We start from the raw sequence: 25,982 nt of genomic DNA, 5'->3' as shown, positions 1-25,982 counted from the left end.
GCAGCTGGAAAGCAGGGACCTGCTTAAGCTCTCCCCCAGTTCCCTCCAAACACCTGTAAAAAAAATGGCTCTGAACAAATTCTAGAGCTGCAGAACCCACGAAATAGCAGAGGGAAGCAGGGCTCCAGCCCAGGAAAGCTGGGATGGTTGCTGGGAAGGGTCTATCACACAGAGCTGGGAGCATAGTGGAGCATAGTAAAGCATGGGCCACACCAAGACCAACCAGACCGGGAGCCGGGCGGAACAGGTGGCAAGGCCCTGAATCAATGAGTTGTGGCAGTTACCAGACTTCTCAACCCACAAACGCCAAAGACAACAGAGAAGGTTAGTGGAAAAACTGCTAAATCACAGTGAAAGGAGTGCACAGTTGGCCCTAGGCCCCGGGGGCACAGAACTGGTGCGGCTCTGGGGTTGCTCTCTCCAGTTGTGGTTGCTTCCAGCCCCAGGCCCACATGGTGGGAGGAATTAAGCTAAAGAACAAAGCAGGAGTGCAGAGCCTGCTTGGATCTTGGTCATGGTCCTGGTTGGTGGTTCTTGGGAAAGCAGCAGTGCTGGTGTGGCAGAGTTTAGTGTGTAGAAATAGCTCTGAAAACAGCAGCACCGCCCCTCAAGCTTGGGACAAAGTACTCTCTACTCTACAAGCAGTCATACACTGACAAAAAGCTCAAGGGTTAAGTAGTTGGCTGGGAACATGAACAGGCAGCAAAAACAGATTCAGATTCAGACTCAGACTTTGGAATCTTTCTTTGGTGACAAAGAAGACCAAAACATACAGCCAGAAGAAGTCAATAAAGTCAAAGAGCCTACATTAAACACCTCCAAGAAAAATATGAATTGTTCTCAGGCCAATGAAGAGCTCAAAAAGGATTTGGAAAAGCAAGTAAGAGAAGTAGAGGAAAAACTGGGAAGAGGAATGAGAGTGATGCAAGAAAACCATGAAAAACAAGTCAATGACTTGCTAAAGGAGACCCCAAAAAATACTGAAGAAAACACCTTAAAAAATAGACTAACTCAAGTGGCAAAAGAGCTCCAAAAAAAGCCAATGAGGAGAAGAATGCCTTGAAAGGCAGGATTATACAAATGGAAAAGGAGGTCCAAAAGACCACTGAAGAAAATACTACCTTAAAAATTAGATTGGAGCAAGTGGAAGCTAGTGACTTGATGAGAAATCAAGGATTATAAAACAGAACAAAAGGAATGAAAAAGGGAAGACAATGTGAAATATCTCATTGGAAAAACCACTGACCTGGAAAATAGATCCAGGAGAGATAATTTAAAAATTATTGGACTACCTGAAAGCCATGATCAAAAAAAGAGCCCAGACATCATCTTTCAAGAAATTATCAAGGAGAACTACCCTGATATTCTAGAGCCAGAGGGTAAGATAGAAATTGAAAGAATCCACCAATCTCCTCCTGCAAAAGATCCCAAAAAGAAAACTCCTAGGAATATTGTTGCCAAATTCCAGAGCTCCTAGATCAAAGAGAAAATACTGCAAGCAGCCAGAAAGAAACAATTTGAGTACTGTGGAAACACAATCAGGATAACATAAGCTCTAACAGCTTCTACATTAAGGGATCAAAGGGCTTGGAATATGATATTCCAAAGGTCAAAGGGGTTAGGATTGAAACCAAGAATCACCTGCCCAGCAAAACTGAGTATAATGCTCCAAGGAAAAATACAGACTTTCAATAAAATAGAGGACTTTCAAGCTTTCTCAGTGAAAAGACCAGAGCTGAATAGAAAATCTGACTTTCAAACACAAGAATCAAGAGAAGCACGAAAAGGTAAACAAGAAAGAGAAATCCTAAGGGACTTACTAAAGTGGAACTCTTTTGCTCACATTCCTACATGGAAAGATGATGTGTGTAATTCATGAGACCTTTCTCAGTATTAGGGTAGTTGAAGGAAATATACATATATATAGACAGAGGGCACAGGCGGGGTTGAATATGAAGGGATGATATCTAAAAAAAATAAAATAAAATTAAGGGATGAGAGAGAAATGCATTGATTGAGAGAGGGAGAAAGGGAGAGATAGAATGGGGTAAATTATCTCACATAAAAGTGGCAAGAAAAAGCAGCTCATTGGAAGGAAAGAAGGGGCAGGTAAGGGGGAATGAGTGAATCTTACTCTCATCAGATTTGACTTGAGGAGGGAATAACATACACACTCAATTGGGTATTTTACCCCACATGAAAGTAGGGGGAAGGGGATAAGAAAGAGGGGATAATAGAAGGGATGGCAGATAGGGGGAAGAAATAAGCAAAAGCAAACACTTTTGAAGAGGTACAGGGTCAAGGGAGAAAACTGAACAAAGTGGGACAGGATAGGAGGGAGGGAAATATAGTTAGTCTTTCACAACATGACTATTTAAGGGAGTGTTTTGCATAATGATACATGTGTGGCCTATGTTGAATTGCTTGCCTTCTTAGGGAGAGTGAGTGGGGTGGGAAGAGGGGAGAGAATTTGGAACTCAAAGCTGTAAAAGCAGATGCTCAAAAAAAAAGTTTTTGCATGCAACTGGGAATTAAGATATACAGGCAATGGGGCATAGAAATCTATCTTGCCCTACAAGAAAGTAAGGGGAAAAGGGATGGGGGTGGGGAGCTGGAGGAGGGTGACAGAAGGGAGGGCTGACTGGGGAACGGGGCAATCAGAATATATGCCATATTGGAGTAGAGGGGGGAAGGGTAGAAATTGGGAGACATTTTGTAACTCAAAATCTTGTGGAAATCAATGCTGAAAACTAAAAACTATTAAATAATAAAGTATGGAATTAAAAAAAAAATTTGTAGAGAACTGTGATTTCATTGGCATAAGGAATCACCTCTTTACTAATGCAGGCAAGGCCCCCTCTGAAACTCACAGCTTTATAGAACTGTGAAGAACAGTGATGTCAAACCAAACAGAAACAGAAGAGCTCTGGTGAGGAACCCTGCTGGCTGAATGTTTACTTAGAAAACCACATTTCATTGTTATCTATGTTCTATTATATTTTTATTTATTTTGGTAAATATTCCCTAATCAGATTTTAACCCCCTTCAAGCAGCATTCCAGATAGACTCTGGCCGTAAGGCACTGAGAAATCAAGGGACTTGCCCAGGGTCACACAATCAGCATGTCTCAGAGGCAAGACTCCATTACAAGTCTTCCTGATACTGGGTTCGATTCTCATGCTGCCACAAACTCTTTGAAAATCACATAAATATATTATAACCATCATCACTGACACTGGGATTTACCACACTGGCTTAAGTAAGTGGGATGGGTATTGGGGCCAGGATCCTTGTTCACGGGGTAGGGAAAACCTCTTGGACACCAAAACTAAAAGCTAACAAGGGACCAAAGTATTCATCCATTTCCCAATTCTGTTCCTTTTCACTGGCTCTCCCCCAATGCCCAGAATTCTCCCCCTTTTTATCTCTGCCTCCTGGCTTTCTTCAAGTCCCAGCTAAAATCTCCCCTTCTATGAGGACTCTCCTAATCTCCCTTAATGCTAGTGCCTTTGCTCTGATTATTTCCAATTTATCCTGCATATACCTTGTTTTCACACAGTTGTTCACATGTTGTCTCTCCTATTAGACTGTGAGCTCCTTGAGAGTAAGACTGTTGTTGTTTTGGGCCATAATCTGTATTTCCAGTTCTTAGCCTAGTACCTAGAACACAGTAGTTGCTTTATAAATCAATCCATCAATCAACAAATATTTATTAAGCACTGAGGATGATGCTTGTTAATTTGACTTGAAATTGACCTGGAAGTACCATCTCACTGAATGGCCTCACATCAAGTAATTTCTAGACATGGGACAACTCCTAAATCCCAGGCTATAACTTAATAAGGAACCAAACCTGCTCTAGTCCTGGGAGAATTATATAGATAGGACTTCCTAAGAACATCTGAAATTACCAGAGCAAGTCGGTATAGGCTGGCTCTATAACTTAGAGCAGCCCTCACTCTAAACCAGGGGGAGCTCAGAGACTGCCACTCATTTAGTTCTAAACATTTGGAGGGAAATGTAGAAAATATGCTTATCACATTTACACTGGGCAAAATTCCCAGGGGGTAACTCGTATGATAAACACAAAAATTACAACATAAAATGTAATCAAGACAAATGTAAAATCCTAAATAGAGGGCTTTTTTAAAAATTGCCTTCACAGTTACAGCTGACCTGGCTCTCATTCATTCACTCAACAAATATTTATTGAGTGACTGGAGTCAGGAAGGCTGACCTACCCGAATTCAAATCTGGCCTCAGACTAGCTGTATGATCCTGGGCAAGTCACTTCACCCTGTTTGTTTCAGTTTCCTCATTTGTAAAATGAGTTAAAGGAAATGGCAAACTACTCCAGTGTTTTTGCCAAGAAAACCCCAAATGGACTCATGAAGAGCAGGAAATGACTGAAGTGAATGAACAACAACAACAAAGACAAACAAACATGTATCTGGCATTCCTCCAAGAGGGCTGGAGAGACTGAGGGTTACAGGTTTTAATTCCCCAGGAGCAAAAGCCATGTGATGTGGCAGCTACACAACCTAATGGATTCTTAGGCTGATTCTAACTACCCAGTGATCAGGACAGAACAATCAATACCACTCTCTGATGCACCAGACATTTAGAGTATGCGTTATGTCTAGTTCTAGACTCCATATTTTAATAAAGATACCGAAGCATATGGATCTCATCTTAGCAGTTGATGGGACAGAGGGGATGTTTGGCTTGGAGAAAGATGAAGCGGAAACTTGATAGCTGTTTTCAAATATCTGACTGGATGCCATGTGGAAAAGGGCACAGATTTGTTTTGTGTTGATCCCACAAGGAAACTGGAACTAATGAGTGGAAGTTAAAGGGACATGACCTGAACTCAATATAGGGAAGAACTCCTTAACAACTGAAGCTTACCAACAATGGAATGACCTGGGCTTAGAAGGTGAAATCATATAGAATCAGCGAGAGGATTTAAAGGTTTTAGAGAGCTTCCAGTTTAATCACACATCCAAATGAAGAATTCCCTTTATAGCATGCTTGACAGACAGTCATTCTGTCTACATTTCCAGTAAGGAGGAACTCGTTACTATGCCAAATACAAGACCAAGCCACTATGTGCTTCCTTCTAGGTTGAGTTCTTTAATAGTTCAAAATACAATTCACTTCTCGGGTATCAATCACCTACAAATTTGCCATGTTGTAGCATCATTTACCCCTTCATCTACATTTGTTCATAAGAGCATCGTGGGTGGGTATCTAAACCCACATCTGAAATCAAGAAAGACTCTATGTTCACGACATTCCCCTTGATCCACAAGCGAAGTAACCAGGGGCGTGCTGGAGCCAGCTCCTACCCACTTGTGAGAGCCGATTATTAAATTTAATGTGAGCCTTTGCACGTCAGAAATTGTCAAACACTAGAAATTAGGGCTTGATTTACTGTTCTGATGATTGCCTAGACTTAAGAAAGTGAGAGAGAAAATGTTAATAATGCAGATTGAACTTAAAAAGGTGTCATGCATATTTTTTTCAGAGCCAGTTATCAAAGATTTATCAATGCATCACTGAGAGTTACTCTAATGAAAATGGAAGATGGTTCTGGCATGACATGATTCATGAACACACTGCTGGCTCATTCTCCACAACCAGCAATTCTTAGTGTTTATAAGTCACCTGTTTAATAAGTTATCTAAGAATTATATTACGGATCAAATTAAAGCTTAACCAGCCCAAAGTTTTCAAAACTCATTTATTTCCTCTTTTTAAAAGTTAAAACACTTATCCATCACTAATTTTCTGGTACTTCTACTATTTTCCATGATTTCTCAATGATCCCCTTCTCAACATCCCCGACTTCACCAGAAATAATCAAACAAGGATAAATAACCTCCCTATCATGCACCAGGCAATTGGGCGGTGGAGAGGCAAACAGGTGCCCCACCACACACAATAGAAAAGGAAAACTCTTTCTGCCTGTAAGGACACTGAATGAACAGTTAATGAGGAAATGTCCTTCAAGCCATTTATTCATGGACCATTAGGGCTGCCAGGAAGTAAGAAAACTGATGTAAGGTTATGTAAGTGTGTTAGTGGAGACAGAGACCATCCATTATTTAGTGGTACATGGTATGGGTGAGTAGGAAGTATGTTAATTGATGTGAATAGACCACTAGGTGAGAGTTGGAGAAGTGAATCTTTAATGGGGATGGAAAGAGAAATCCTAGTAGAGACTGAGAGATATTAGGCAACAGCCCCCCACAGCATTGGCCTTGGGTCTCCTCTCCCATAATCACTGCAGTGTGTGGGGAGTGTTCATGGGTGTGTGTGTGTGTGTGTGTGTGTATTGGTCAGGACTGTGCCTCATGTTAACTGAGTTCCCAGTCTGGAGAGCAAGAGATCACGACGCTATATTATATCTTGTTTAGTACTGCCTACCTGAGCTCTGAGGCAGCTAGATGGTTCGGTGGATAGAGCACTGATCCTGGAGTCAGGAAGACCTGAGTTCAAATCCAGCCCCAGGTCCTTATTACTAGCTGCGTGACCCTGGGCAAGTGATTTAACTTCTGTTTGCCTTGGAGGCAGCTAGGTGGCTTAGTGGAGATAGCACTGGGCCTGGAGTCAGGAAAACCCTGGTTCAGCTGGGTGACTCTGGGTAAATCACTTAACCTCTGTTTGCCTTTAATACGTTGGAGAAGGAAATGACCAACCATTCTAGTATCTTTGTCAAGAGAACCCCACAGATAGAGAACCCCACTTAACAACTAAACAACAAAGACAATCTGGGGTCTACCAGCGAGGCCCGCTCCTTGGTCTTTCCTATAGAGCCGAGCGCCACTGACACAGCCCTCATTAGACATTTGTAGCTTGAGTAATATGGCGTCAGAAATGCTACGAAGGGATGTCTTTGTGGGATCAAGAGTTGGACTAGGTAACTTGTAAGGTCTTTTTCCTATTCAAAAATTCTCTCAATCACCTTAGCCCAAGAGCCCCTTAGTGATCTCTGATCCTTCTCTCTACTGCCTCCTAATGAATTCTTAGTAATCTCGACATCATCTATCCATCCCTATTGCACTCACTGTTGTTCAGTTCCTCGATCATCTTTCAAACTGGAATACGGTAATGGTTTCCCTTAAAAGGGGCAGCTAGGTGGTACAGTGAGTAGAGCACCACCCTGGAGACAGAAGGACCTGAGTTCAAATGCGGCCTCAGACACTTGACGCACTTAGTAGCTGTGTGACCTTGGGCAGGTCACTTAACCCCAATTGCCCTGCCCCCCAAAATTAAAAAATTAAAAAAAAGGTCTCTGCTCATTCCAATCCACCCTGCACATAGCCACAGGATGGTTTACTCAAAACATTTCATCATATCCCTTTCCTGCTCAGAAACTTTTTCAACCACAATCGTATGCATCTGTTCCTACACTAACAGGTTCAAAATCATTACTCCTCCATCGTATGGCCTCACACTATTTTTCCACATTCATTTTCCACTGCTCCTCTATACAATCCCTCCATGCCTTTCAGACATGTCCACCCCTTGCATACGTTAAGACATCTGTGATCTCCCTATAGTGGGTGGTTCTTCCCTCTAATGACGCAGTCTTTAGCCCTTCTTGTAAGACACTTGTCCATGCTCTCCTAAAACTCTTCCACTAAGGATTTACCTGATGTGCTGGGTACCTTCCTTTACATCTCTTAATGTTGGGCAGATATGCACAAGAGCTCCCAAGCTGTCTGCTGACTAACCCTTATTCTCACTACATGATCAGCCTTTTTCCTCCAAAAAGAAGTCTCTCTGATGACATCCTTTACACGCTTTTAAGCAATTCTATGTCTTCAGTGTATAAAGGCTTGCCCATGCTTACCACATGCTTCTCCCCTTGGAGTGACTTTAATTCTTTGGAGACTGGCATTCCACAATTCACAGCTATCTAGCATTGCCAGAAGAATTAGTGTTAAAAAGATTGGAGTTTGTTCCAGGGAGAACCTTGGGGTCATTAAAAGCACTACACAATTTCCAAAAGGTAATCCAGCCCATTCTCCTCCTGCTGTTCACTTCTAGGACCAGCTCACTGTGTGTCCTTATAGCATCTGTCCCAGATACCAGTGAATAGCTCTACAGGTTATCCATCTAACTGCCTCTTCATCCAGGACAGCTAGGTGGTGCAATGTATAGAGCTCTAGGGCCTAGAGTCAGGAAGACTCATCTTGCTGAGTTCAAATCTGGCCATAGACACTTAACCATGCCTGCCTCAACTTCCTCATCTGTAAAATGATCTGGAGAAGGAAATGGCAAACTACTCTAGTATCTTTGCCAAAAAAAAAAAAAAAACAAAAACCCAAATGGAGGTCACAAGGAGTCAGACACAACTGAAAAATTACTGAACCACAACATTCTTCATCCACTTGATTTTTCGTGTGCTCATTTATAAAGTGAATTCTTTTAAGTGATTATCAAACTATTTTAGAATGTTGTTCAATATTGCACATTTTAAGCCAATCTGTACAAAGCTATTCCCATATAAGAGCATCTGGAGGACTTTCCTATCCAATTGGGAATTCCTTTTCCACTGAAATTTATGTTGGATATTCTCCATGACAGTAGCCCGAAGAATATACTTATACTGGGGCTTCTGAGTTTTTGTACATGCATTACCATTGACTGAAGTTTATTTCTTCTCTCTTCCTATATGGATGCTGTCACCCATCATGTAAGGCCAAGTTTGTATGTCACTTCTTTACCAATGCCTACCTTTTCACTGGCCAACCTAATCCATGAGACTCTCTTCTCTCCTCTGAATTTATATAGTTTTTGTATGCAGCACTCATGGGGCAATTAATATGAATAAGTAGAGTCACGTTAATGATTTTTTTTTAAATATACCTACTAAATTTGAAGCTAATTGGGGGTAATGACTATATCTAATACATCTTTGTGTTCCCTTTAGTTCCAAGCATATGACAGGCAATCAAAAAGCATTTGTTGTATGCCTTTTTCAAGCCTCAAAGAATAAACTGGGTCATATAAGACTAACCTCAGTATAACTTTCATATTGTCTAATCTGATTTTCCAGATTCCTTCTACCTGTTTCAAAGCCCAAAAGTGATTATTTATAAAGTGAAGAACTCAGCTATAACTTATTGCAAATTCTATTAATCATGAATGAGGTTTCTCTATAGCCAAAGCAGGGTCCCACGTGGTTTTCTCTTCTCCTCCAGAACACTTCCAGGCTGATTCTTCCTATTGGTATTATGTAGGTTCTCAGGGGAGGCAAACTAAATTTGGCAACTGGCTAAATTAAGTCAAACAAAAATCCACAGGTATAGTGCCTACATACATACAAGTTGAAAAACAGGCTCTTCAAATATAGGTTGCATCTGAAAGCTTGAAATGGCACGAAGACTTTGAGGATACCCTCCACCCATGTTTCCCATCACTTGAAAGGATAAGTCAGAGTTAACTGACATGTACTACCCTTTGGTTTGGCACTTCTTTAGTAGACATAGGTGAGTTACCTCCATCGCCCCATCACTAATTCCCTCCTTAAGAAACCACTGCAATCTCTCTTCTATTCTTACAACTGAAAGACTTAGTGTACAGATGATGAAGTTACAGTTTTATAGACTAGGTTGTTTTGATGATTGAAAGAGTTCCTACCAGGCTCACAAATGACCTCCTAGTTGTTAAATCTTATGTTTCTCTACTTACGATTTGCTTCAACCTCTCTGCTATGCAGATGGGGGACTGTGTTGATCACCTTTTTAAAAAATGTTTCTACACTATCCACTACCATTATGTTTCACTCTGCCCACTCTTCAGTCCTCCATTAACCCCTCCTCTGCCCTAGATCGTGATTTTTTTTCTATCTATACTTATGTCCTTGGGAAAGTCATCCACAATCTATAGTTAATGGTTCTCAAAGTTGTTTTCATTTTAGCTAAAAAGAAAAAAACTAAGAGACAACCATCAAAGACAATAATTCCCACAGAGGCGCACAGAATGATTGCCTGATTTAGTATATATGTACAACAGAATGTTGTCTTACAAGCCTCAGAGCCAAATCCAAATCTCCAGACAATCATCAAAACAACCTAGTCTATAAAACTGTAACGTCGTCATCTGTACACTAAGGAGATGGTCTATATCATAACTTATCCATGATGGTTTTCAAATGCCTACTACTCTAAGTGAACAGAGAGGTTAATAAAGGCATGTGTAGAAACCACTCCATTAGTCAGTGAACATGCATTTGTTCATTACTGAATGCTTCCTTTAACTTCCCCATGCAGCATGTGCCCAGCCAGGTATTGTGTCAACCAGAAATAAGTGAAGACAGCTCTTTGACCTACGCTCCGCATCAATCTCAGAAGCAATGGCACAGTATCCAACAAAGACAAAAAGAGTCCTAAGCAGGAATTAGGATGGCAACTTCTTGATTTTCAGGAAGTCCCTTCTTTTACTAAAAGGCTCCATTATTATGTCTAAGGAGTCAGAATACAGAACACACTCATATTAAAAGATAGCAAACGATTGTGTCTGAATCCAGATTGAAGTACACTATTTTTACTTTATTTTTATTGAGTTTTTTGTTCTTGTCTAGGTTTTCTTTCACAACATGACTACTATGAACATGTTTTGCATGACTACCATGTATAATCTATATTGAATTGTTTGCCTTCTCAATAAGAGTAGATGAGGAGGGAAGAAGGGAGAGAATTTGGAACTCAAAGCTTTTAAAACTGCATGTTACATATAACCAGGGAAAAATAAAATACTAAATAAAAGCTTAAAAAAAATTTTTAAATGCCAAATAAATTTCAAAACCAAACATTTTTGACTTAACACATAATTCTTTTCTACCAGAGTCCACAGAATGTTCATTAAAGTGGCTTCCTGTTACCACTAGGAGCAAACATCAAATTTTCTAGCATTCAGAGCCCTTCATAACCTAACCCCCTCTTCCTTTCTCATCTTCTTACACCTTACTCCCCAACACATACTCTTCGATTCAGTGACACTGGCTGTCTCATGAACAAGACACTCCATCTCTTGGCATTGTCTCTGGCTGTTCCTCATACCTGGAATGCTCTCCCTCCTCTACTCCAACTACTGACCTCCATGGTTTCCTTTAAGTCTCAACTAAAATCTCACCTTCTATAGGCATCCTGTCAGTGCTTTTCCTATTTTAATTACCTCCTATTTATCTGGCATATAGTTCACTTTGTATATTTTTTTTGCATATTGTCTCCCCCATTTGATTATAAGCTCCTTGTGGGCAGGGGCTGTCTTTTGCCTCTTTTGGGTATCCCCAGTGCTTAGCACAGTGCCTGGCACCTAATAGGTGCTTAATAAATATTTACTGATTGATAAAAAGTCTGGAAAGACTAAGAGAAATTAAAGAATTATTAAAGGGGCAACTAGGTGGCCCAATGAGTAGATCACCCGCCCTGTAGTCAGGAGGACCTGAGTTCAAATCTGGCCTCAGACATTTGACACACTAGCTGTTTGACCCTGGGCAAGTCACTTAACCCCAAATGCCCTGCCTTCCCCTCTAAAAAAAAAAAAAAGATTAAAATAAAAAAAGAGCTATTAAAGGTTTGGATAGAATGAACATGAATGGGCTAGTACACAAAATCTCAGGATATCAAAATTTAGGGGATACCCTTCCTGAAGCTTGAGAAAATTGAATCAAAACGAGTGGAAAGAGCATTGGACTTTGAAGTCAGAATACATAAGATGAATCCCAGATCCACCAACTAACTACCAATCTTTATGTCCTTGGCCAAGTCTTTTCATGCTTTGATTCCCATTTTCCCAATCTGTAAAATAGGGAAACACATTCCTTGCAGTACCCACATTAAAAGTGTTATAAGCCTTAAAATGATGCATGAACATGAGGAACTATCATGTGCTCCGGTTCAAAAAGTTCAATGGTGGCGCCTCTCAGAACTGCTCCTAATTTGCCTGACATGCTTACATTTTTGAGGATACAGAATGTGAGTAGGATTATTGTCAAACACCTGACATGACAAACCTAATGCCATGGAGAGAGAACTGCCTCAAATTCTGGGCAAATAACCTTTAGTCAGAGAAGTATTGCTGGAACAGTACCACTACATAAGCCAGAGGGAGGGCAGATAAGGCAGGGAATGTGACAGTGTGTAGTATTACACTGGCTTGTTTCCCAGGCAATCATAGGAGCCTCTAACTCCATACAAGAGCTGAGGGGACATTTGGTGACTTACACCAAAAGGTTAGCAAAGTAGTATATAACTGAGGACCCTATGAGGCAAAATCTGACGATCCTACTGACATGGCTCCCTGAGGCAGTGAGGTAAGTAAGAAGGATGGATTTGAAATCAGAAAGATTCGAGTTTAAATCCCAACTTAGACACTAACTAGCTGTGTGGTTCTGGGCAAGTCACTTAACCCTATGTGCCTCAGTTTCCTTATCTGTGTAAAAATGAGCTGGAGAACTCCAGTACCTTTGACAAGAAAACCCCAAATTTGGTCACAAAGAATTAGACACAACCGAAAACGACTAAACAAAATTATTATTACACCTCAACCTCCCTTGCTAAATAATCCATATCTATAGCATCCATATCACACACCCTAACTGTAGGTATACCCCCAAACTCTGTCCTAAACCCTATTCTCTTCCTTTACATTCTCTCAGTGGGTGATCTCATTGGGTACTATGAGTTTAATTATTTTCTCTGTACAGATAACTTCAGTCTGAGTTTCCCTCCTGAGCCACATTACCAACTACTTATTGGGAATTTACAACTAGATATCTCATAGACATCTCAAACTCAACATATCCAAAACAGAAGTTATTTTTTTTCTTCCCAATCCACTCCTCTTCCAAATTTTCCTCTTTTTGTCAAGAACATCACCATCTTTCTAGGCACCCAGTTTCCCAAGTTTGATGTCATTCTTGGTACCTCACACAACCAATTCACAGTCATCTGAACATCTCAACATGTCTATATAACATCTCTCACTTGCTTCCCCTTCTTTCATCCCATGTAGCCACCATACTAGTCCAAGCCCACATCACCTGTGGAATAAACCACTGTAAGAGCCTTTTAAATGTTATCCCTCATTCAATTCTCTCCCCTCATCCAATCTTTCTTACACACTGCTTCCAAAGTGACTCTCTTAAATTGCAGGTCTGATAATATCACTCCTCTACACAATAAACTCTGTGGTTTTTCATTACATCAAGGATTAAATATAAACATATTTATTTGGCATTTGAAGGCCTTCATATTAAGGTCTCATAATATTTTTTAAGTGATATTCCCATTACAAACTTTATGGTCCATACAAACTTGTCTTCTTACTGTTCTTCAGACATGACACTCCATCTCTGTTAATGTGCTGCCTTCTGACTGGAGACTGGCCTTAGGTTAGAAACTCCTGGTACTGCAAAGATTCTGATTCAGTCTAGCCATGAAAAAGAAATGAGGAGATATAAGGGAAGAAGTATGCTGGTGGGATAGCATACATGACTGCACTAAGCCTTAAGAAAAAGGTACTGAAACCCAATAAGGACCAGAGATATTCATATCAGGAACCCAATCCAATGAATGCTGTGTTTCCCAATACAGGAGAAGGCTAAGTCAATCTTGCAGCCTCCCCTTGGGAAAGGAGATAGAAACAAAAAGGGTGAAGATAGAAACTGAGTGAAAGGGAAATACAAAAAAGTCTGAGAAATCAAAGCTTTCAAGAAAAAAACCTTAATAGAAGACTAGAATATAATCAGATAAATCAACACAAAAGGATCCTAAAAATCAGAAGGAAAGATGAGTAGTAAATCCTCAAGGAGTATACAACATTCTTTTTATAGCTATTACCTGACAAAGGAAAATGCTTAATGAAATATAAAATCCTCTGGTTTCCCAAAAGAGCATGGAACAACAATAAGAAACTCCAGAATGGCACAAAAGAGAAATGAAATCCATAAAGGAAAAAAGTAGGAATGAATGCAGGTCAGAACTTAAGAGTTTAATACAATTTTAAGACTCAATTAAGAAAAATGAATCTACAATAAAAAGTCTCTCTAAAGAAGTAGAAGAGATAATAATAGATTTTGAACACAAAAATATTGAAGTGGAGGAAAATCGTGTAGAAGAGAAATAAAAGGCAACAATGTTTTAAGAACTACTGCTGTAGTTGTCTGCTGTTGGTTCTTCATTTTCCATGAGGTTAAACGGCTTGGTCCTGTGTTATACACTCTATACATACAAAAGGAATTCACCTTGAAGACAGTCTACACAGGAATAAGTTAAGTATCAAAGTTTTGCAGAAGAATGTGACAAAAAATTTTAAACTTGAACATCATAGTTCAAGAAATAATAGAAGAAAACTGCCCCAAATTTGTGAATACAGACAATTAGGCACAAATTGAGAAAATCCACAGATTGTCTTCAGAAATAAATCCTGCACTTCAAATTTAAAGACATATATTAGTCAAACTTAACTATTTTGCTAACAAATAATAAATTTTTCAAGTGATCCGTACAAAGACTTTCTTTCGAATGTAAAGAAAATTTGAAAAACACAGGACTATTCCATACCCATGAGAAACCATGGAAGAAAATTAATAGTATATTCCAAAAATCAAGCCCCACCCCTCCAAAAAAAGCAAAAGATAAAAAAAAGATAAGAAAGAAAATTTCAGATAAACAATGAAATCACATTATGCTTATAAACCACAGACAGTGAACCAATATCAATACTAAACATGTATGCAACAAATGGTATAGCACCTGAATTCATAAAAGAAAAAAGTTAACTGGATTACAAAAAAGATAGACAGTAACAGGGTAAGTGACTTTAATGTTCCTTTCTCAAAGCAACTCAAATCTAAATAAACAATTGAAAAAGAGGAAAAATATAGAAGTGAAAAAAATGTTGAAATATTTAGAACTGAAAGATACATGGCATCTTCTGAAAGACAACATTAAAGAATATATATTTCTAAGCACAACATGGCACCTTTACTCAAACAGACTAGATACAGAGAAACTATAAGTCAATGTCAGAAAGTATAAATACTAACCACATCCTTTACAGACCATACCACAATAGATAATGGAAACAAAAGAAAAAGACACAGACCTAAAAAGATACTAAATTATGACATCCTGAATAATGGTCAGCCAAAGAACAAATGAGAGAAAAATTAAGAACTCTGTATAATAAAAATAATAATGATTATGAGACAACATAGCGAAATTTCTGGGATGTAGCTAAAGCAGACCTCAGAAGAAAATTATGTTCCTAAAAGTTAACATTAACAAAATAATAAAAAAAGAAATCCTGAATAGGTAATTTAAAAAATTAGAAAATCAACCAATAAAGAAATTCAAAATAAGCACAAGAGGAAATTTTGAAAATTAGAGAATAATCTAAAAAAACCAAATGACTATATAACTGATAAAACTAAGAGCTGGGTCTTTGAAAAGACTAACAAAATGGAGAAAGCTTTAGCTAACCTGATTAGAAAGAAAAATCTAAATAGTAAACTAATAAAGTAAAAAACAAAAGAGAATAAAAATAATTATTAGAATCTATATTACTGTAGGTTCTACTATATTAGAACTACTTTAGAACCAACAAAATTGAGAATTCAAAATAGAGGATTAGTCACAAAAACATAAAATATGAATATTTACAAGAATATTCCCAAATCATCCAGTTTGAGAAAAGCAAATACAACTAGTTGTAAAGGAACTACTGTAAAAGGGGAAAGGAGTACTTGGATCCAGATGAATTTAGAGAAGAATTCTATTAAAGAACAATTAATACCTACATCAAACAAATTCTCAAAAATTGAGAAAGAAAGCATTCTACCAAACTCTGTTCATGAGATTAGTACAGTCCCAATGCTTAAACCACGGAAAGATAAAGCAAAGAAAAACAATTTATAGATCAATACCATTAGTGAACATCAATCTGAAAACACTAAGCAAACTCCTAATAAAAAGACCATAGCTATTTATTCCCCCAAAATCATTAAAACAGGTTAATAGTAAGGTTGTAAGGACAGTGCAATATTAGGAAAACAATTAACATAACCGTATTAAAAACAAAAACATACAAAACCATGTGACTATGTCAATAGGTATAAAAAAAGCCTTTGACAAAGTGTGTCATTTATAATAAATATAACAATTAATAATATTGATTTTAATTATATTGACAATAGCTAGCATTTATAGTGCTTTAAGCTCTGCAAAGCACTTTACAAACATTACCTCCTTTGATACAAGAATCTTGTGAGGCAGGTGCTATCATCATCTCCATCATTGCTGCTGTTCAGTCATTTTCAATTTTGCCCTACTCTTTGTGACGGAATTTGGGGTTTCCTGGGCAAAGATACTAAAGTAGTTTGCCATTTCCTTCTCCAGATCATTTTACAGATCTGGAACTGAGGCAAACAGGCTTAAGTGACTTGCCCAAGGTCCAAGACCTAGTAGGTATCTGAGGCTAGATTTGAACTCAGGAAGATGCGTCTTCTTAACTCCAGGACCCACACTCTATCCACTGTGCCACCTAGTTGCTCCCATCTCCATTTGACAAATGAAGAAACTAAAACATATGTTAACTGACCTGTGCAGGGACAGATACAGCAAGTAAATATCTAAAACAGGATTTAAAACTAAGTCTCCCTAACTCCAAGTCCAATGGTCTTTCCAGTAAGCCACCTATGGGCAGAGAAGAATTTCTTTAAAGTATCTAAAACCAAAAGTTAGTAACATAAACAATGGAGAAACAAAAGAAATGTTTTCAGTAAATACAGGAGTAGAAAAAGAATCTCTCCTTTCCCCACCGCTATTTGACACACTTTCTCAAAATGATAAAAAATATTTTGCTATAAAAAAAGCAGCAGGAAGAGAAAGAAATTAAAAACATAAAGACGGGCAAAGTGAAAACAAAACTATCCTTGTTTCCTGATGAAGGGATGATTTGCTTAGAATATACTAGAGAATCACAGTTTCAGCAAAGTTTCTGGCTACAAAATAAACCCATAAATATCAACGGCATTTCTGTATAGCAACTATAAAATCCAAAAGGAAATAATCAAAAGGGAAGTGCTATTCAAAATAACCACAAAATGCATAAAATACCAGACAGTCAGCCTACCAAAAAACATACAAGGCCTGCACAAATCCAATTACAAACTAAGGAACAACTTAAACTGGAGGGATATTCAGTGTTCATGGCTAGGCCATGCCAATACAACAAAAATCACAATACTACCTCTAAATTAATTTACTTGTTACCAAATCACCAAGAGAATACTTTACAAAGCTAGACAAAATAATAACAAAACTTATGTGGAGGACAAAAAAAAATCTAGAAAGTCAAGGGAAACAATGACCTAGAAAAGCAGGAATAAAAGGGGAAGGTCTCCAGACCTAAAATTAAATTATAAAGCAACAATCACCAAAACCATTTGGTACTGATTAAAGAATGGAAAAATAAACTAATGGAACAGACAATGAAGAATCTGAAATAACTGAGCTCAATAACTCAGAGTTCAATAATCTTTCAAACATAAATCACCTAGGAAACCTAAATTAATAAATCATTCAACATAATTAATAATTAATTAACATAAATAAACATTAATTATCTATTTGACAAGAATTGCTGAGAAAAGCAGCCTGGAAGATATTCAACTCAAAAGGGATACGCAACCTGAATATTACAGCACAAAAACTAAAAAACTTAGAAGAGTACCAGATCAGGAACATTTTACAACTACTGCTGAATGGTGAATTCTTGGCCAAAAAGACAATAGAGGCAATTACAGAAGATAAAATGGATAATTTCATTTCCTCAAAACAAAAAAACTTAATTGCAGGGAAAAAATTAACACATTTAAGGAAGAGAAGTGATCAACTGAAAAAAAACATCTTTGTTTAAAATATTTTTTAATTAAGGGTCTTACACCCAAAGTATAAAGCCAACTCATTAAAATATATGAAACCAAAAGTTATTCCCCAATAGATAAATAGTCAAAGGACATGAGCAAATAATCCTCAAAGGAAGAATTACCAAAAATTAACAACTATATTAAAGAATTCTACAAAATATTATTAATAAGAAATACAATCAAAACAACTGAGATTTCACACCCAGTAAAATGACAAAGGATGAGAAAAATCAATACTGGAGGAGTTGTGGAAAGACAGGCACACTAATACACAGCTGGTAGAACTGTGAATTGGAGGCAGCTCGGTGGCATAATGGATAGTGTGCCAGGCCCGGAGTCAGGAAGACTCATCTTCCTGAGTTTAAATATGGCCTCAGACACTTACTAGCTATGCGATGCCAGGCAAGTCATTTAACCCTATTTTTGCCTCAATTTTCTCATCCGTACAATGAGCTGGAGAAGGAAATGGCAAACCACTCCAGTGTCTTTGCCAAGAAAACCTCAAATGGGGTCACAAAGAGTCAGACACGACTGAAGAACTGTGAATTGATCCAACCATTCTAGAAAGCAATTTAGAATAATGCAAAGACAATGACTCAAATGTCCATTTGACCCAGAGAGTCTTCTGCTAAAGAGGTCAATGCTAGTCAGAAAGGCTCTATAAACATTAAATATTTATAATAGCACTTTTCTATAGTCACAAAGTCATAAGCAAAATGAAGCCCATTGACTGGAGAATGGCTAAAAAAGCTGTATTATGTGAATGTAATGGAATTCTACTAAGCTATAAGAAACAATGACTAAAAAGAATTCAGAGAAGAAGGGAAGATATATGAATGGATGCAAAGTGAAATAAGCAGAACCAGGAAAATTATATACGCGATGACCCTAACAACATATATGGAAATAATAACAGAACAGCTGAAATTGAATGCTTTGAAATTATAATGATTAAGACTGGTCCAAAAAAAACAGATCTGAGAAGGTGCTTTTCTCCCTTCTTTGAAGAGGTGGTACATTGTGGGTGTGGAACACTATAGACTTTTTTGTGTTTTGGCCTTAGTTTTAGCAAATCTTTTTTTTGGCTTTTTTTATTCTTTGTTTTAAATGATGACTCTATCTAGGGTGGGATGGGGCTCACATTGGGAAGTACAGGTGACAGAAGTTTATTTTGAACTTAAAAAAGGCCCTCAGAACACTAAACAGATGTTACTGTTAAGGGAGCACCAGGACACTAGGTGCTGTGAGAAGAGGTCATCCAGCAGTCATAAACACTAAAAATGACTCAGGATACTTGGAGCTCACATCCCACAGTCTGAACAACAGTCACCATCCAATAGCCACTGAATGGCCAAAGATGTCTGGAGTAGCCCCAAAAAAAGGTGTTGGGCTAGGAAAAGCTGGACATCATTGATGCCAATCATATGCGTCATTCTAAAATGGAGGATTAGCTCTTGATTAAGTATATCCCCATCAAGGGTAATGGGTATGTGATAATTCCCTGAGAGAACCATCATCACCTACCACCTGGGGCTGTGTCTCCAGGAATTTCAAGCAGACATTTAAGCCAAAAGGATAGAGAATCAAAATTGTGACCTGGCCCTCAGATCTGTGGGGTGGGGGTATGTGTCCCAAGAATGATAGTCCTACAAGTCAAGGAATGAGTGGGTTAACATTTAGACTAGGTCTACGGAGAGGCACGAAAAAAATAAGGAAAATATGAAGGAGACAAGATTGGCAGGACTGACTAATGGATTAACTACAGTATGTCTTCAGCAAGAGTCTGACTGACAACCTGATGGAGAAGGTCAAGAAGACATAAAACACCACAGTGCTCCTTTCTTGTCTTCATTTTTTATGTCATTCTCTTCCTCTTCCTCCCGCTCTCCCTCCATTCATGGGCCTCTCTTCTTCTGTTTTTCCCCATTAATTACTGTCTTGTTGATTTGCCTATTTTGGCTAGAACAGAGAATGCATCTTTCCAGCAGCCAAAGAGGGATCAGGTGTGGCAAGTACCGGACCTCGCTAAATGAGCCGGGACACTTAAGAGCCATTGGCTTAGATGGCATGAGCCAGGTTTATAGCTCAGGAATGAATACTGGTACCCTGCCATAATTAATGAGTAATAATACTGTCCTCCAAGTATAACAAGGGCACTAATGGCCCACCACTAGCATGCTCCGAGTTGTTCTCCTAGAAATGGGGATAAGATGCCTGAATCAACCACATTCTTCCGCCCACAAAGACTTTGTGACTAATAGCATATATGTGTGAGAAAGCTGAATTAAGTTTACAATCCATGAGAAACTAAAGGGAAACTAATGGGTCTACAAAGGGATAAACCTGTTATCACCAGGATACCACCAAGTCTGGAATCTGGTAGAGTGTGGGTGGACTTGGAAATCACAAAGACCTGAATTCAAATGGTGCCTCAGATACCCACTAGTTGTGTGACCATAGGTAAGCCACTCCAGCTCTTTCGGCCTCAATTTCCCCATCTGTAATATGGGGAAATAACAGGATTATTGTGAAGGCTGAGTAAGATAAGTATGTACAGTACTTTTTAAATCTAAAAACACTTCATAAATATCAGCTACTTATTATTGCTATTATTATTAATTATTATTAATCATTTGCTCTAGCCATAACCTGCTACCCTCAATGACAACCAGGCAACACTGTGATTAGCAACATCTTGCTCTCTGGTGAACAAATTCAAAAAAGTCAATTAGCATGTATCAAAAATTTTGTTTTACTAGAAAAGAGCCACTTGTTAAAAAAAAAAGTTAATTTCACCAGTTAAATGTTAAAATGATTATTCTTTCTAAAGTTTTTACATTAACATAAACTGCATCCTAGTCAAGCACATTATTCCATCCACACTTAAATGGTGCATTGAAGGATTATTAACAACAAAAAGTATATTTTTAGAACTTACATTAACTTTGAATGTCTGTACCAAGCCATCTAAGAAGTGGAGATTACAGATGATTTCTGATCGCGTCTTCTCTTTTGGCAGTTCTGAGACTCGTATATTATTTATTCTCCCACCCAAAGCACGTAGCCGGGAGTTCATAACTATTGTTGAATAGTCTAAAACACAAGAAACATTTGTTAAATGTTTGTTAATACAAATATATTATCTACGGTTTACTTGAATAAGAATTTTTTTAATCAAGACAAAGACCAAGTCTATTTAAGCTAAATTTTGCAACTTTCCTCAGAGTTCATATTTTATTGCACTGTGATTTTTTAAAAACTTGATATTAAAGGAATGGGGCGGAGGGTAGGGGGGGGGAGAAGTTTCATGCTTAAAGAGGGTTAATGGAGAATAAAACTAAAATGAAAGTCTAATACGTAATTTGGGAGTGGTGATGAAACAGGTGCCTGCCCCAGGGGCAGCTCTTGAACAGAAGGCTCTACTAGCCACATGCCAGCCAATTCAGTTGGGTAATTTTCCAATGCAACTACCCAGGGGAGATTAATAAAGGGGCGAGTTCTCCTCCAAAGACCTTGCCCCTGAATTCCCTCTTCTCACTTCTACAACAGTGCCCCACCCCTACTAGTACACACTGCAGTACAACACAAGCCTACTAGTTCAAGTGCAAAAACTATTTTTGTTACAGAACACATGGGAATCTTGGGGTACAGCCTACACACAGATTAGCAAAGCTACAGGCACATAATCTCCCTTTAGTCAATCAGTTTCACACAGGATTAAAGCATTAATCCATCTCTTGAAGGCTTTCCATAGTTTGTTCCCTTCCTGGTCAGCAGATCCCTCCTAGCCCTTACCCTTGGAGTTGTTACCCTGCTTACTAGTTCACCCTACTGCCAACCCCCTACTCATGTTATGCCCACTCTCACAACAGATACTGAGGTCCTGGAAGAAGGAGGATCTGTTTCTGTCTGCTTACAGGCAGGGGTGCTACAGGGAACTATAGAAAAGCAGAGAGGATCAAGCGAAAAAGCTTAGGCTCATACACTCCATTACCAAGTGTCGGAATAGTTGGTGGTAGGAGAACCAGGTTAGTACAGTGTTACAGATGCTAAAGGAGGAGTTTCAGGAAGGGGGGTGGTCACCAGTGTCATGCTACAGAGAGACCAAGGAAAATGAAAAATGAGAAAAAGTCTCTGGAATGACTAACCCTGCTCTCCTTTTAAGGCCCAACTCAAAAATGCCACTTTCCCCTCCTGAAGCCCCTCTTGATTCCAATAACTATAGGGGACCTCTCCAGTCTGAATCCCTGCTCCAATAGTTCGTTGTAGGTCTCCCGTGACACACCGAATTGTTATCCATGTACCACTCCCCTCCCAGATTTAAAACTCGTAAGGTAGAAACCATATCTAACTCATCTATGACCAAGGTAAGGATATTTATCTCTATCTTTACCCCACACACAGTTTCCAAATCATTACTTATCAAATTGGATTCAAGGACATGGTTTTCAGCAGAGCAGATGGTGATGAGGAAGGCAGGGCACACAGACCCTTCTTTCAATAAATGCTACAATGGAAAGAAAGAAAGAAATGGGCCAGTGACTAAAAGTTGGATCAAGAGATACGGGCACCATGCATTTGTACATCTTGCAATTATATATGTAACTGAATTTTGTAATTGTTTGACAAAATAATGTTGATTTTATTTAATTATCAGCATATGACCAGCAGAGGATGAAGAGAATTGTCTATGAAGGTGCAGTTTAAATGTATGTTCAAAACGTTTCGTTCTGCATAAGAGATACTTCTTTTAATTGGAGCAGCATGTAATTTAAGCCTTTATCTCAAGTCAATATGAAGAAGGAAGTTGCTGAAGAGCATCAGCTGCCCAGAGATGAATGTGTAATTTTATTATCGTATTTTAGTAAGAATACATTCAAGCATCATTTAAAGAAGCTGAAAAGTACACAAGAAGGAGCTCTCAAAATAATGGCAATATTCATGAGGATGATAAAGCGAGAGAAAACCTGTAAAGAAATCTTTGGCATTTGGAGAGAGGCTAGGGAGGCTTTTACACATGCAAAAACACTTTAAAGGAGGTGCTTCTCTTGGTGCAACAGTTCTTTGAGTTGGAAACGTAAAGTCTTCCCTTTGGCCAGCTAAGTGGCATGGCAGACAGAACACTGGACTTAGAGGAGTCATAGAGATCTGAGTTTGAATCCTGCTTTTCAGTTGCTTATTGGCTGTGTGACCCTGGGCAAATCATGTCATAGATCTGTGCTTGTTTCCTCATCTGTAAAATGGTGGTGGAGATAAACTCGAAGGCTTCTAATGTTCTTTTCAGCTTTAAATCTGTAATCCTACGAACTCAAACAACCAAGACGGGGCAAAAATGCTCTCTGGCAGAAAAGAGCTGATAGCATCTTGGGTACTTTAATGAACAATAATAAGGTTGGCCTTGTGTGTCCTTTCCTGTGCTAGGTACATGTTCTATGTTTTCTGCTCTTTCTTATTTCTCCAATTCCTGATGGCCCTCTGGCCATCCATTCAATTTGAAGAATATTTACTAAAAGTCTATTATGTGCAAAGTACCATTCTGTGTGCTTGGGATACAAAGATAAAAAAATAACCACCACTACCCAAGTCCCTGCACCAAAAAAACTCAGGCCTTGCTCTGCTCTCTAGTATTTGTCTTCCTGAGGCCCATTTGTCTCTTCACCTTCTGACGTGCATTGAACCTCACATTACAGCTAGGTCCCCATTTCTCCAAATAATTCGACATGGCATATTTCCACTGGGCTGGAACCAACGATCACATTTTACAGAATTATGACTTCAAACAGGGTAGATGAGACTACATGAGACAACTTCAAGGGATTCGTTGTTCATACAAACTGGGACCTTGCTGTACTAGGCGTCACTACTGGGTCCCAATCACCCTAGGGTAGGCCTGTATAAGCTGTGGCCCCTGGCTGCTTACAGGCCCACTCCTGAAAAATGTAGAGGAAAACATCCTTCGTATGTAGAGGAAAACATCCTTCGTATGTAGAGGAAAACATCCTTCGTATGTAGAGGAAATCCTCTGGCAGGCTGCTGGTTGTGCAAACCTGCCCTAGAGTAATGCGGTAGAGGTAGCCTACTTCTACTTGGTAGCAACATATCTAAATGGCAGTTTCAGATTGAAAATGTAAAACATTGTAAGGGAACAGTATCTCACAATTCCCATTCACATGTACCCTTATATTGTTAATAAGATAAGTTGAGCAAGGCAAGCCCTGTGGAAAAATATATTTAGTGAATAATTATTAATTAATTACAGAAAGGAAGTCCTTATTTTAGTCTTATCTTGAACATATTAAAATACAAACATGCCATAACATCTAAAATTAAACAATGAAACCAGATTTTTTTTCCATCTCTCCCCTATTAAACAGCACTACCACATAATTTCCTTTCCTCCAGTTATAAAACCAAATGTTTGTATGTTGTACAAAAAGGAAAGTCAAATCTACCACATGCATTAAAAATATAGAATCATCTACATAATAAATTACTTCATCTATAAGATCTTTATTAAGTCATATTTCCTATCAAAAAACCACCATGTAATGGAGTTGGATTCAAGTTCTGGTTCTGGCACTTACATACCACCCATATGACCTTGGTCCAGTCACTTGGCCTCTTGAGAGAATTGGATCAAAATTTATCTGAGGTCCTTTCCAGCTCTAATGAAAACTCAAGAGAATTTCTCACCAAAAGAGTTTCACTGAGTACTCCCATTCGCCTACACAAATACAAGCATTTTTTTTAATGTAGTATAAACATGGCTCGATACCATTCACTTAACTCTTAAACATATCTCTATAATATGGTGTCTGAAAGAACATACATTCACTGTGGAGGATAAAACCTTTTCTGATGGAAATATATTTTTAATTTAATTTACTTAAAATGCTTTGAAATATGTCAGGTTCTATTCTAAAAGCACACGCATGTGTACAAAGCAATGAGAATAGGAGAATTTAATCATAGGAAAAAATGAGTTAAAAATAATATTTTCTGAAGGACACTGGAGAAGACAGTGAACACGAAATATGAGTGTAAGCTCTTGCCTATGGTTATCATTAACTATGAAAATAAGGGCAAGGCAAAAGCACAAGACATAGGGTTATCCCTTCAACATCATGACTTTCCCCAACATGATTTCACTGTATCACAGTTCGGCATAAGAAATTAAATGGGAATTCTAGGGGAGTTTTGTAGAAGCTGCAGATGACATGTGAAGACTAGCAGATGACATAGAGTCTATGACCAAATATTTAACCCAAATCTTACAATAAGGCATTGTAAATGCCCCATAAAAGAAAAAGAAAAAATCCAGACTTCTGTGGTACCAAGGGAGGGCTAAAAGTTTTTACACAGATTTTCCAGATCGAGGAGGTGCTGTGCCCCTCACCCCTGTACATTCTAGAAACCTCACATCAGGTAGACTAGGTTTGCCATCTCGCAAACAATTACAACTTGTGATTCTTAGAATGTATTAGGTAGCAAGATAGATTAATTTGCATTTTTGTGTATTCTTGGGCCCTGGTGAAGGCACAATATGCCAAAGCACATAAAAGATGAGAAACAGAAGAAATGAGAAGTACAATGAAGATCTTCAATCCTTTACCTCCACCCTCCAAAAAGTATTTTTGTTCCTTCAAAATCTATGCAATCTATAAACACCACCTTCTTCCCAGATTAACACAGTGAAAAGAAGACTGGATCTGGGGTCCAGGATGTGGGTTCAAATTCCAATTTTGCTATTTGCTACCTGTGTGACCTTGAGAAAGTCATTTTACTGGGTCTCAGTTTTTTCCCCTATAAAATGAGGGGGTTGGATCCTGAAGGTCTCTTCCAGGTTTAAACCTAAGATGCTTGATGTGGCACTGACCTACTTCCAGGTAATTCTCCCGACCTTTTCAATGATTTTAGCACCTCGATCCCCATTTCTTTCTCCACCTAACCCCCTGCGCTCATCATCACTATTCATGTTGAGGCATTCTGAACACACAATTCCTCAACCTGTTCGACTAATTTTTTTCAACTTTGG

General features: G+C 38.6%; 1 protein-coding gene across 2 annotated transcripts in view; it reads right to left on the bottom strand.

Annotated features, from left to right (window-relative positions):
• The window catches only part of PTPN3 (protein tyrosine phosphatase non-receptor type 3), a 256,929-nt gene that overhangs the window by 172,495 nt on the left and 58,452 nt on the right, over positions 1-25,982 (bottom strand). For both annotated transcript variants that reach the window (XM_036738284.1, XM_036738276.1), the window contains exon 2: positions 20,886-21,040. In XM_036738284.1, coding sequence (XP_036594179.1) covers positions 20,886-21,023 — 138 coding nt within the window. In that variant the 5' untranslated portion in view covers positions 21,024-21,040. The remainder of the gene's footprint in view (positions 1-20,885; positions 21,041-25,982) is intronic.

The sequence above is a fragment of the Trichosurus vulpecula genome, chromosome 1 (genome assembly GCF_011100635.1).
Source record: "Trichosurus vulpecula isolate mTriVul1 chromosome 1, mTriVul1.pri, whole genome shotgun sequence".
Taxonomy (NCBI): Eukaryota; Metazoa; Chordata; class Mammalia; order Diprotodontia; family Phalangeridae; genus Trichosurus; species Trichosurus vulpecula.
The sequence above is the reverse complement of the archived record's forward strand: the minus strand, read 5'-3'. Positions and strand labels throughout refer to the sequence as shown.